At 28.0% G+C, this 14,263-nt stretch overlaps 2 protein-coding genes across 2 annotated transcripts; both read right to left on the bottom strand.

The window, feature by feature from the left end:
• Positions 1-845: 845 nt before the first annotated feature.
• Positions 846-3,266, bottom strand: LOC123268747. Its single transcript, XM_044734099.1, has 3 exons — positions 2,949-3,266; positions 2,477-2,840; positions 846-1,059 (listed from the first exon to the last, which is right to left on the bottom strand). Exons 1-3 carry the CDS (start codon positions 3,155-3,157, stop codon positions 895-897), a joined length of 738 nt encoding a protein of 245 aa, XP_044590034.1. The 5' UTR covers positions 3,158-3,266; the 3' UTR covers positions 846-894.
• A 1,987-nt stretch (positions 3,267-5,253) lies between these two features.
• LOC123269513 lies at positions 5,254-10,587 on the bottom strand. Its single transcript, XM_044735254.1, has 5 exons — positions 10,354-10,587; positions 6,313-6,492; positions 6,110-6,236; positions 5,615-5,735; positions 5,254-5,481 (listed from the first exon to the last, which is right to left on the bottom strand). The coding sequence occupies exons 1-4, from the start codon at positions 10,423-10,425 to the stop codon at positions 5,617-5,619; spliced, it is 498 nt and encodes a 165-aa protein (XP_044591189.1). The 5' UTR covers positions 10,426-10,587; the 3' UTR covers positions 5,254-5,481; positions 5,615-5,616.
• Positions 10,588-14,263: the final 3,676 nt, after the last annotated feature.

The following is a 14,263-nucleotide window of genomic DNA, read 5'->3' as shown; positions in this document are numbered from 1 at the left end:
TCATCGTTTTCTTCATTCTACTTATACTTCATTTTTTATAGATTTTAAAATTTTGTGAATATTTCAATTCTAAGATCATATTTCATCCATTGAAATGCACCTGAGTCATTAACAATCGTGATTAATAGATTTTTTCTCATATTTAAAACTGCAATTTTCTCGATTTTTTTTATTTTTTGAGATTTTTTTTAAATTTTAAAACGTCAATAGGACAATAAAACTTCAGATTCAAATTCAGTGGAACAAAGTACATAAAAATCATACTCAATCTGAATTCAAAAAATTTTTTTCATCTCGATAATTTCGATTTTTTATAATTTCTTGCCTTTTTTTCGTTTTTGCAATTTTTTCAAATTTTGACGGATCAAGGGGCTACTTAACGTTTAGATTTAAATTCAGTGAATTGACGTACATAAAAATCATACTTGATCTGGGTTCACAAAAATTTATTCATCGCTGTGACTGCAGTTTTTCGCAATTTTTTGCTTTTTTTGGGTTTTTTTTTTGCATTTTACTCATAATTTTGAGGGTGTACGGGCAAAACTGACTTCAGATTCGGATTTAGCGCGTCAAAATACATAAAGATAGGTCTGGTTAAAAGTACAGACCACTTTTTTTTGTGGGCCAGTGTAATGAATACTACTTTAATATATTTTATATTTATTTTTTTAATTTAAAAACTAAATTTTATTATGTTTTATAGATTTTATAATCTTGATATTTTAAATAGAATGGTTACTTCTCTTTTACACTGGTATTACTCCGTTTTACACCGATTAAACACCGGTATTTTAACACCGGAAAAGTTACGCCGGTGTTAAAATAAGTCCATTTTTAACACCGCTCTTTTTACAATGTATTCTTACATTGAGTAATGATAATTGATGATTACTATTATAGATTCATTACTTTAATATTTAATCCAGATAGATTGATAACAGTTTCATGAGACCGGAAGTAGCTTAAGAAACTGAGAAATTCATTTCCAACGTATCCTGCTAGTACATTAGCCCCAGAATTCTCCTTTAATTGACAGAACAGCCCACTACCGTACCACATCTATAAAATGAATTGCATTGACAATATTAATTTCAAAAAACAAATATTAAGCTAAAGACTACAGTGACATTGAACTTGGACAAGTTTTTTTGACCAGAGCACTTGACAAAATTTTTTGTAAAGAATTTGACAACTTTGAACCAAACAATTAATCAAGATTCTGTACACAGCAAAAAATTTTGCGTCATTGCGTCAAAAATATTTTGTGTTAAATATGTAACACTTTTTGTGCTGATGTAAGAAAATTTTCACGTAATAGTTTTAAATATTTAATAAAGAAAATTAGGATGACGGTTGACTCTAAAGGCCATCCCTGCAACTTCCCGCTCATTTTGTACTTAAGTGCTCAAAGTTACACATTACGTTTTTGAGCTCTTCGAGCTCAAAAATATGATTATTGTGTCATTTTGAGCTCCGAGCTCAAAACTCTAATAGCAGTTTAATAAAACACAATTTTGTGGATTTTCAAACGGCAATAACTTTTGAATGAATGAACCGATTTTCACGCGGTTGACGGCATTCGACGCAGTTTTCAAAGCCCCATGAATTATCATTGAGTTTAAATTGATCGAGCCAGTAATTTCGAAGTAATTCCGAAAAAACACTTTTTTCGGTTTTTTTTTCGACAACGATAACTCACGAACGAATCAACCGATTTTGACCGGGCTTGCGGTGATCGACGTGGTTTTTTTTATCTTAAGAGCTGATTAGATTTTGGAATTGATCGGTAAAGCCATTTAAAAGTAATTCCAAAAAAACCACATTTCAAAAAATTTTTTTTGTAGTTTTTTTAAGATTTCTCAAAATCTACTGATTCAAATCGGTCCAAATAGTATTAAAAATCTAAGTTTGGTTAAGCCCTTTCGAATGGCACCAACCGCGATGAAATCAGTCAAGCCGTTTAAAAGTTATGAGAGGTTTACATACGGCCACACACACACACACACACACACACACACACACACACACACACACACACACACACACACACACACACACACACACACACACACACAAACACACACACACACATACGGACATCATCGCGAAAATATTCAAGGAAGCTTCCTAGGACCTCAAAACGTCAAGATCTGATGAGAACTCGATTTTCGAAAAACGGGGTAAAACCAATAACTTCCCGATTTTTGAAAATTTTCAATTTCCTTAGCGGGAAGTTAAAAATTTTAACATAAAATTTTCTGTTGCAAAATTCTTTACTGTGCATCCAGACTTGCATCAGACTTGAGCAAGATATTAGATTTGGAAGCAGAGTATCAAACAATACTTCGTCAAGTCTACGGTAAAAATTTTACAAGTCTCTTGGTCGACAATCTTGACCTAGACTAAAAACTTGACATAAATTGTCACTAGAAGAAAAGCTCCTTCGTTGAAATTAATTTATTTTTGATATACTTACCCCCTGAAGGTCGTGAGTGCACGTAAATTCTGTGACAGATTCTTCGGTTAAGCCATCTTCGCTCAATTGGCATGAGCGTTTTACAATCATTGGTGGAATTGATACTTCTGGCATGAAGCATTTTGAAAAATCAACGTCATTGATGTCTTCGGGCAATTTAACGAAACTATTTGCAGTGATTTCATCCAAAGGAATGACTGGTTCATCTGTTATCAGCAACGCAACTTTTCGGTCAAAAACGACAGTTCCTTTTTTTATGTTATTGCCAGTATATACATTTCGGTGCTTGACTGATAATTGTGTCTTCATCATTTCAGAATTGTATATAGTATTAACGATCTGAATAGAAGCGGACATTCCACTTCTGTAAAAAAATAAAAATTAAGTAGGCTGTTATAATTTAGAAGTTTATTAATTTGATTTTTATGGAGGTAAGGCTGTAAATATTTAAATTATTAACGAAATATCTTACTCTTTAACACACTCAGAGTGAGTGAGGAATACCCGTGGCCCAATAAAAATGCCATAACAAGAAGTGCTAGCTGAAAAATCTGAAGCAATGTTAACTTCCCATCCGTACATCGTACGTTCATCTAGACCAGAACTGTCAATGAATTTTTGATCCGCACTTGAATCAACTAATACTACGGCGATAATTAATGGCACTAGTAACTTAAACATTTTTATTAATTAACTACTAACCAAAAAAACGGATCTATTGAAAATTAGCTTTTAAACGTTCAACGCACAAATCCAGAATGGGATCCTCTATCTTGAGCTGGTTTACGTCTTATTTTTAGTATCTCGAAAATTATAAACAAGGGTCACTGTAATACTGCGTCTAAGATCATAAATACTATTCTTAACTACGCAATAACTGATTAAGAAAAAATTTATAAATATTTATATTCTAAATTCAAGTAGTCTTGCGCAGAAACGTTTATTTTGATAAAGCTTGACTTGGCTTGTAAAGAATTTTTACTTCGTCCAAAACAATTTCAGTCTTTATAGTACTAATTTAAATGGATAATTTACTTTCATTATTTTTTTTAATAATTGCTGATTGATCATTGCAATTGGCTTAGATCATTTTTCGCTTCATTATTTTTCTTCCTTTAATTACTCATGAAAATATTTTTTAAAATGACAAATAAAATTTCTGTCAATGTTTGATCTCTTACACTGATAAAAAAGTTAATTTGATTCAAAAGAAGAAATCTTGAACCAAGAATACCATTTCGAAGAAAATAATTATCTTGAGTCACGAGAAAAAATTTTTGAGCCAAGAAACATTTACTTAACTCAAGAATAATTTCTTGGCTCAGTAATTTTTTTTCTTGTCTCAGAAAAATAATTTTCTCCAAAATATGGTATTCTTAGTTTAAGATTTTTTTCTCTTTAATTACGTTAACTTTTTATCAGTGTAGTATTAATATTAATAAATGCCTATTTGCGATTTTAAATTTCTCATTTAAATAACATAACAAAAATTGTTTATCTTAGTTTAGAATTTTATTACTTAATAACGAACAAACGTATCATAAAAATCAATCCATACTCTTGTAGATGATAATTGATGAATTTACAAAAAAGGCGTGAATCGAATTTTTGCCAAGCCAACAAATTTAAAAGTTATTTAAGGTTGAAGTTTAATGTAGGGGAGAGTGGCCTAAAGCGAGTAGGTTAACGATAAATTTCGAAAAATCGTAGTTTTTGGGCTTTTACCATAATCAGTTTCGATTTGTTTCCTAGGAGGGATCTTGAACTTCAAAGTAAAAAATGAGTATTGCCCTATTTTTTTCTTAATAACTGTTTATTATCAAAAATGAAAAATTCTTAAAAAATCCCGCTTTCCCCTACAAGAGGACTTAAAGCGAGCAAGCCGTTCAGGCAAAACGGGTAAGTACAATAGACTTTACAAACCTGAGTTTATATTAATTACTTTAGGGATTATTATTGACACTTTAATTGAACGTATAATTATCATTGAAAATAACCTTCATAGAACAATTTTTGACTTATCTTATCAGCCTTATTGAAAGTCTAAATGACATAAATGAATATCACATTAACTTATTATGATTTGGTGCATTTGTTAATTAAATATTAAATAATAAATTAAATGATTAAATTATTAGACTAGTTAACTGTCATTGTAATAAAATAACCTTTTAAGTTATACTTATCTCATTAATATTTAAAATCTCATTCGGTATGTTTGTCAATGAAATTAAAAAATTAAAAATGACTAAATCATCAGACTAGTTAACTGTCATTATAAAAAAAAAACTTTTTAAGTTATAATTATCCCATAGAAAATTAAAATCTCATCTGATACGCTTGTCAATATAATAAAAAAATAATAAATCATTAAATCATTATTAGACTATTAAATGTCATTATAAAAAATAACTTTTCGCTCAAAAACCTCAAAAACGTAATAAGTGCAATTTTGAGCGCTTAAGTATGGAATTAGCGGAAAGTTGCCGAGATGGCCTTCAGGTTCAACCGTTTTCCAAATTTTTTTATCTCAGTTTTTACATAGATTAGTATGTAAACATGGATAGTGAATAAACCTTGACCAATTCAATTTTTTTTTCATTTGCAAAAATTTGTTGATAAATATAATTATTAATCATAACAATCAGTAAAGATCAGGTATGCTATTTCTATTAGGGTAGGATAAAAAAATTTTAATCAAATTGAAAGGGATCAGGGTCAAAAGTAGTCGATTTGGTGTGAAATGCCCCATATATTAAATGCTCATGACAACTCTATAACCGTATTACTTGGAGAGAAGTTTATTTATTATCAAAATATAAATTGTCGAATAAAACAAAGACACAAAGAACAATATAAATTATTTCTAAATAATATTTTGCAGTAACGGTAGACAAATGCTCATGAAGTTTGCTAGTATACAGCTATGATGGTGGTCAGAGCAAAGCTATAATTTTGCCAATTTGGGATTCGTGTATGTGAATATCATTATCATTCCATCAGTACTAAAAATTAAAACCATTATTAAATATTATGACTCTTGTACCTTCTTAAAATCAATAAATTTGTAATAGTGTGAGTTTCATATCAGAAGAATTATAGTTCAAAATAATTTCTGAATTAATAAGTCTTGTATACCATTAATTGTAGCGATTTTCTTCAAAACTGTTATTAGGGTTAGGGCACTGATACATCTCACTGTTTGCATTCATACAAATTAATAGTTTTTTCATTGATTCTTTTGCAGTACGGTGACTTTCTGCAAAAAAAAAATGTTGATGTATTAATTATAGAATTGTGAGCTCTTCATTCATGTCAAATCGACTACTTTTGAATACGACTTCTTTCGATTTCGCTAAAATTTTTCCAACTTTTTTTTTTCTCACTCACAGATTACTGTTCTTAGAATTTTTTTTAATTTTTTTATCCAGCCAAAAAAAAGATACAAATTTCTTAAAATATTAATTTTTTAATAGCCATATCTAACTTAGATTAAAAATTTAATTAGCTATGAAAAAATTTTTTAGAAATCGTTGACATGAAATTTTAAGGGTGTTCCCAGGATACTATTAGAAATTATATTGTGTATTTAAATGTAGGTAAAAGTAATAAAATGAAGAGTAATAATTTTACCTATTGGAAAGCAGCTTCCAAAAACTTTTATGAATTCTAATATAGGAGAATTCGCTGGCCACACTCTAATACCATATACGTCAAGGCCCAAATAGGATGTCAAATCAATGGAATTATCGTCTTTTATCTATTATGTTACGGTAATGTTACATTATTACTAATTAAAAGGATCTTGTTATTGAAAATTATAATAAATATCTTACTGCTCCTATAGATTGATAAAGACATGTTTGGTTGTGATAATATTCTTCTCTGATTTCTGTTGTCATATTATTAAGGACAAAATTTTTTCCATTTAGTATCTGGTCAAGCAATAATTCCTTTAAATCTGGACAATTTTCTTCCAAAACTTGAGGATATTTTTCATTATTTGATACCGGTGACTAAAAAAATCAACATTAATTACGTTATCATATTATAATCAATCCATTATATTAATTAAGACAATAAAAAATAACTTTAAAAATAATTTCCATTGAAATGCATTAACTATTATTAATATTACACTGAGGGCCAATTTTTCAATCAGTGATTAAAATTTAATTATCATTGTTAATATATCTATACACATCAAATATATAGATATATTCACAATGATAATTTAATTTTAACCTTTAATTGAAAAACTGGCCCTAAGTGCTCTTGACAATTTTGAGTAAAAAATAAGGTAATTTGACTAATGAAACGATTAAATAGACCACAGAAGTATAAATTACTAAATAAAACACAGACGATTCCATTACAATAGTGCATTATGGTTTTATAGGGTCATTTATGAAATATTTTCTATATAATAAAGAGAATAAGAAAATTTTTGTCTCCAGCGTATTTATATGATAAAATGAATTTTTTAAATTAAATTTAATATCATTATAAAGGTCTTGACCTGAATTTGTACCTTTTCAATGTTTCACATGCTTTTCAGCAATAGTTAATTTATTATGATAAGTTTTCGAAGTAGTTCTAAATGGATTCGAATTTTGCGATAAATGTCATTCATTTATATAGTTATATTGTTTTGTTCATGTTAATTAGGTTGTACGTCACAAATTAATTTGTATAATTGAAAGGCTAAGAAAAATTTTGTCACGGGGATATCTTATTTGTTGTAAATTGGTTTACATTTTTTTTCGGCGATAGTCATTTTTGATTTAAATAATTGAGACTATTGAGAGAGTAAGGAAAATTTTGCAGCAAGCATACTATTGTTTTGAAAAGAATTTTTATAATTAAATTCAGAATAATCAGAAAGGTCTTGATAAGAATTAGTGCCTTTTCATGGTTTCATATATTTTTGAGTGATAGTCAATTTTTTATGTTAAGTTTTTGGAGCAGTTTTGAATAGTTTGTTAATTCTACATAATTGATAACAATTGGAATTCCGTAGAATTCCGTCACATTTGTCCATTAAATTATTTGTAATTGGTCCTGTGATAGCACTATTATTTTTTTAATTTATTTGGAAAGTACCCAAACTATGTATAATGTGATTAGAAATATCAAAAAATCATTAAGCCAAAGTTTTCTTATTCATAATCCGTAAATTTCGGCAGTCGCGTAGTGACTGCAGGTTGCTGGTAAATAAAATATTTTTGCAAGTTTTTTTATGTTATAAATTTTTTCTATAAGATACGACATCTTTGCACTAAAAATCCGAAATTATTAAAAATTTTTTAACAATTTTATATGAAACGTCAATGAAAAAAGAATTGCGCACTGTGAACTCTAGAACGAATCAATTAAAAAAAATTAATTCTATTTTCAACTCAATTTTGAAGTCTGCCTGAATGTTCCCGCGAATGATATCCATATTTATTGTGATGCACCTAGTGCATCCAACAGGTGACGCTACCTGTTATTAGAGCGCTATCTATTATGAGAGCGTGAATTCAAAAGAAATATTCAAATTAGTAAATATTAAATGATTAAAATCAGTTAAATTTTATATTCGAAGTAAATATTCAAATCATTTATTTCATGCTTTTACTCTTACCAGTTGTAATAAACATCTTTTGGTTAACTCTGTTTTATTTACAAAAGAAAATAAAATAAAATAAGGGAAAAACATATTTCGGTACAAAAGGACATTGTAACCGAATTTTCAGAACCCATAAAAGGTACTTGAGTAATTCAAGGACTATTTCTCGCCACATGGAATTTAAAACCCTATGAGAAAAAGTCGTAAAAGACACGTGTGAAACTCAATAAACCCTTGTTCTAAAAGTAACAAAGAATAATAAAACCATATGTAACTAAAAAAAAATAAGATTGTTAAATAAAATTTACTATTAAAATCTAACTTTATAAAATATTGAAGTTGAGCAAAATTAAGTTAAAATAATTAATAATTATTATCTTGTATTTAATTTATAATTAATAATTATTATTTAATTTATAATTAAACGATAATGTCTATTCTTTTATACATGATAATAATTAAATTGACTTATAATTTTATTAGAAAATCCGATTGTAAAATAATAGAAATAATATTTAATTCAAGTTATTAATTAGTCAAACTCAAACATTAATCCAACATATTATAAGCAATATAATATATATATTTTCATGTTATAGTTTATTATAATTTTTATTGTAATTTAATTTCAAGTTAATTATAAGTTAATTTTATTATAAATAGATTTTAAAAGGGTCTGTTAAATTAATAAAAATAATTAAATAAACATAATGACTGTATTGCTAAAAGTGTATATTAGTGAAGTCTAACTTTCAGGCCGATAGGCTGAAATAAATATATATAGATATAGAGAAAATACATGTTAGTATATAAGGATCATATATATGTAGTAGAAAATGTGTGTGCTTATGTATTCCTTAGAGTGGAAGTATGTATGGAAGTTATGGTGGGAGAAGAACGGAGTTTGAAGCTCTTCGGAAAAACTATGTAACGACACTTCTCACCGAGAGCTTAGATTGCTAAGATCACGTCATTGTAAACCTTAATTTTATATTTTGAAGCTTTTTAATATTTTGTCAACTTGAATAATAAATTGAAACCAACTAAATAATTTTGATCAAAATTAAATAACGTCTAAATAGAATTCTTTTATTAAAAATGATTCCTTTCCCGCACTGAAACCGAGTATTTTAATACTCCCGGGCGAAAGAACTACAGTAAGTAAAGTTTTCAATAAATAAAAATAACATCCACTAGATGGAAGCATAACATTATTAGAGTTGGACACCATCTCGCGTCCAACAGGTTAATGAAAAAATGAAAATCATTCACGTCTCCGTTTAAGGTAGTTGTTGCGTGATAAGCATTTCAACAGAAAATCATGAAATTTTTTTTATTGAAAGATAAATATATTCATAAGTCACTACCAAAATTTCAGATCAATTGACCGCACCGTTTTTGAGTAATTAATTTTCGAAATCGCATCTTTTACACGTAGAGGTATAGAGAGATGGTAAAGTTAGTATGAAATTATTTGGCCTACTCGAGTGGTACGGAAGATTTCATAATAACTTTACCATCTCTCTATACCTTTACGTGTAAAAGATGCGATTTCGAAAATTAATTACTCAAAAACGGTGCGGTCAATTGATCTGAAATTTTGGTAGTGACTTATTAATATATTTATCTTTCAATAAAAAAAATTTCATAATTTTCTGTTGAAATGCTTATCACGCAACAACTACCTTAATATATCAACTACTTTAACAGCCGAGACCAGTGATTGCAGTTTCAATCGTCTTAGCGAAACGAATGGAAATTTTGAAAAAACGTTTTTAGAGATAATTGATATTTTAATAAACTATTTCACCACAAAGCGGTTTTTTCAAAAATTTCATTCGTTTCGTCAAATCAATCGAAACTGCAATTGCTCTGCTGTTAGGAGTGTGACAGAGATAGTTCCGTTGAACTCCGTGAGAGCAAAGCGAGAAAAAGATGGTCTCGCCTGTTAAATCTGATATATTTAATTAAATTGTCGCAGATCAAGAACAGATAGATCTCTTATATAATTAAATGAAACAATATTGATAAGTGATTTTAATTACTGCTCTTTGCAGAAATTAGATGAGAACATGAAAAATGAAAGAATTTTCTTAAATTAAATTTTTCTCAAGTTTTAATGTTTACCAAGAAGTAAGAACCTAAAAAATTCATACTCTAAAAAAAATGAAAAAACGTGAAACTAATAATTGAATAATTTCTTTAACCATTTTTCTTAATTGATTAATGTACATTTATTAAAGTGAAGTAATAAATGTATACTTACTGCGTTGACATCGATAGTTACAAGTTGAATACAAAAAAAAATTAGTAGGTATATAATATCACTTTTAGACATTTTAACTTTTTAGTCGATAACTATATTTCTATAAGTGTGTGTCTTTCTGTTTAGAGCTAATAAAATCAACAGTAGACTTAACGCCTGTTCGCTGTGAATATGCACAGAAAAATAAAAATGGTATAAGTAGTAGGTAGTCCAAACTATGTTCATTATTTTGATACAAAATGACGCATTATTTCTATTAAAAAGGAAGGGGAACATAATAGATAGTGATTCAAGGAAAAATATTACCTCGTATGGTGCAACACCTCCAAAATCGAGAAATAATAATTATAATTCAGTATAATAAAATGATTGTCTACAGAAAAATTGGAAAGAAGTATTAACATCAAATTTGAAAAATATATGGTACAAATACTGATCACAGAATAAAAATATAAAATAATGCATATTTAAAAGAAGATTAAAAAAAAAACAATAAATAAATTAGCACCAAAAACCGGAATTTTCAATAGTTTTTAATGATAAAATACATTTTTCGAGTTGACATTGGCTGCGTTCAGGTTTACTAAGTTCTAAGTAGGGCTGACTTAATCTACCAAAAAATTAATATTTAGACACACTTAAATAAATATACCTTGCATTGTTTTATTATAGATTTTTTTAAAAAACAATATAGTTACTTTAAGTTGTTGCTACAAGATATACTGCTATTACTTGAATATCCTAAATATTTATTTTACTTTTCTTTTATTTTTAATTTTAATTATAATCACTCTAATAATTTTTTTTTAACTTTTAACAGCAATTGTTATCAATAATGCGAACGTACGCTACTTTATTGTTGTATTGTAAATGCTGATCATACACAGTAAAAAATTTTGCGTCATTGCGTCAAAAAATGTTGTGTTAAAAATTTTTATGTTAAATATTTAACACTTTTTTGTGTTAATTTAACATTTTTCTGTATTAATTTAACACAATAAATGTTAAATTAACACAAAAAAAGTGTTAAATATTTAACATAAAAATTTTTAACACAAAATTTTTTGACGCAATGATGCAAAATTTTTTACTGTGTATGTTCTGCCGCTGTTCAATTGTTTTAATTTTTAGCTTACAATAAATTGCGTATATTCGAGTCGGAGAGAATAAAAAGTTTTTTGTCTTTAATTTTTTTCACGATTTTACATACGGTATTCATAGTGTATTTTAAATTACAAAAATATACATTTGGTAGAAATTAATTCTAGAAATAAAATTATTCTTACTGGCTTTTAAGTATGGATAATTGGTTGCAAAAAAAAACGACATAAACCCGACGATAAAGATGATGAGGTAAGTCAATAATATATATTCAATAAATTCGTTGGTGATAAATAAGTAAAATTTATTTATTAAGCACAGAGATTATAAACTATTAGTGATTTAATTTTAACTAAAATATTTGTAAATAATTAATAATTTTTTTTTTTTTATTTTAAATATATATACATGCAAGTGTAAATATTTAATTTTTTTAATGAAATTTTATATCAGATAAATGTATTTCTTACAACTCAATTTTTTTCCAATTTAATTAATTTATTTATATTTTCTAGTCGGTGGTAATGGACAATAATGCGGTCAGTAATTAAGTTCTACGTAGCAGTACTAGTACAAGCAAAGAAACATCCGTTGAAGTCAAAAAAAGAAAAACACCAAAACGACTTAACAAATTTAATGAAAACTGGTTGAATCAGAGTCAATTTAAGAGATAGCTGAAGAAGAAACATTCAGAATTAAAAAATGGCCACTATCTAGCTGAATGTACTGTTTGTATAAAAACACTATCAGCCCACAAAAGCGACTTAATTCGTCATCTAGAGTCTGATCAGCATAAAAAATGTTGGAAAGATGTCAATTCGTCAAGCAAATTAACATCAATCTCGGAAATGTCTGATTTAGAAACTCAAACACGTCGGGCTGAAATCAAAATTGCAGCATTGTTGGCTTCGAGCGACTTACCATTTCTTCTCGTCGATACATTGGTTCCACTGTGTGCCAATGTCTTCACAGACTCCAAAATTACTCAGAAAATGATCTCGGGACGAACTAAAGCTACGTCAATTGTAAAAAATATTTTAAGTGAAGCATTTTCAAATGAAATTGTAAATTTACTATGTGCACAAGGACTTTATTATTCAATAATTATGGACGAAACTACCGATAAAAGTGTAAAAAAGCAGTGCGCTTTCACAATAATTTTTTTCAATCAAGAAAAAATGGAAGTTCAAACTCATTTTTTAGATATGATTGAATTACCAGGTGGTACTGCTAATGAACTTTATGAAGCGCTGAAAAAAATGTCGATTCGGAAAATACCATTAACTAACATGATAGGCTTTTCTTCTGATATATGTAATACAATGACAGGAGTAAATCATTCTGTATTCTCTTTACTAAAACAGGATTTACCTCATATAGCATGCATTAAGTTTTCCTGTCGTATGATCAATCTATCTGCAAATAAAGCATGCTTAAAGCTCCCACGTTCTGTTGAAGATCTTATTCGGAATCTTGGATCTCACTTTAATAGAAGTGCAAAGCGGATTGATGCGTTTAAAGAATTCCAAGAATTTTTTGGAGTGAAAATTCATAAAATCCTGACATTAGCACAAACTCGCTGGCTATATCGGTTAAAGGCTGTGTTGATCGTCTCTTGGAACAATATCTTCCATTAAATCATTATTTAAGACAAACTGTTTTTGATGATCCATCAAAAACGACGGAAGATATGTTATCTACCATGGAGAATAAATTTACAATAATATATCTAGAATTTATGTCTTATGTTCTTGGACTAACAACTGATTTTAATACCTTATTTCAGTCAGAAAAGCCTCTTTTGCACATTTTAAAGCCGAAATTCTAAAAGCTGATTTTACAAATTTAGATAATTTTATCGATATCAAAAATATATATTTAGGAATACAGGCTGATAATAGTTTGAAAGAGATTAGAGAAAATTCAAATATACCTGATTCATCTATCGTAGATTTTTTGAGAACTTGCCGCGCATTTTATATAGAACTTGTTACGGATATTGCGTAGTTAGATTTGATTTTAGCGATTCTATATTTGATATAATAAAGATAGTTAATCCAAAAGTGGCTCAAAAATTTGAAGTAAAATCATTAAATGGTGTTTTTGATTGATTTCCGATTTTATGTAATAATGTTGACCAACAACAAGTGGATGTAGAATGGCGAGATCATGCTTTATTAAACTACGATGAATTAAATTTAGATGCATAAAAACCAGCAGATGAATATTGGACCGATGTATTTAATTTAAAAAACAAAAGTAATGTCTGTTTATTTCCAAACATCAAATTTGTAATTACTGCATTGTTGTCCCTCCCGTTCTCTAACGCTTCTGTAGAACGCGTATTTAGTAATTTAAAAAACATCAAGACAGATAACAGAAATAAATTAAATACCGAAACTGTTAGTACTCTTATGATAACTAAGAATAGTCTTTTAAAAAATAGCGGTTGCGTTAAATTTGAACCATCAAAAAAAATGATTAATTGTAAGATTCCAAAATAAGTTATATTATAATATTTTTTTAATTAAATTTATTTTGTCACATTTTGTAACAATTTAATTGTTCTTAATAAAATAATTAATAGTTATCAACATCTTTATTTTATTTCTTTAATGAGTATCATTATTTTTCGTTAAATTAAGTTGATAATACTGTTAAATTTGAATTATCGCGCTATTATAGAGATTAGGGAATGAGTGGGAATTTTTTAAATTACTAGTGGGAAATGTGGGGAATTTTATCTTTGCTTGTGGGAATGTGAAGGTGCGATTTCACGACGACGCTTGACGCCAGCTTCGAGCGTCAA

The sequence above is a fragment of the Cotesia glomerata genome, linkage group LG7, assembly GCF_020080835.1.
Source record: "Cotesia glomerata isolate CgM1 linkage group LG7, MPM_Cglom_v2.3, whole genome shotgun sequence".
NCBI classification, from domain to species: Eukaryota; Metazoa; Arthropoda; class Insecta; order Hymenoptera; family Braconidae; genus Cotesia; species Cotesia glomerata.
The sequence above is the reverse complement of the archived record's forward strand: the minus strand, read 5'-3'. Positions and strand labels throughout refer to the sequence as shown.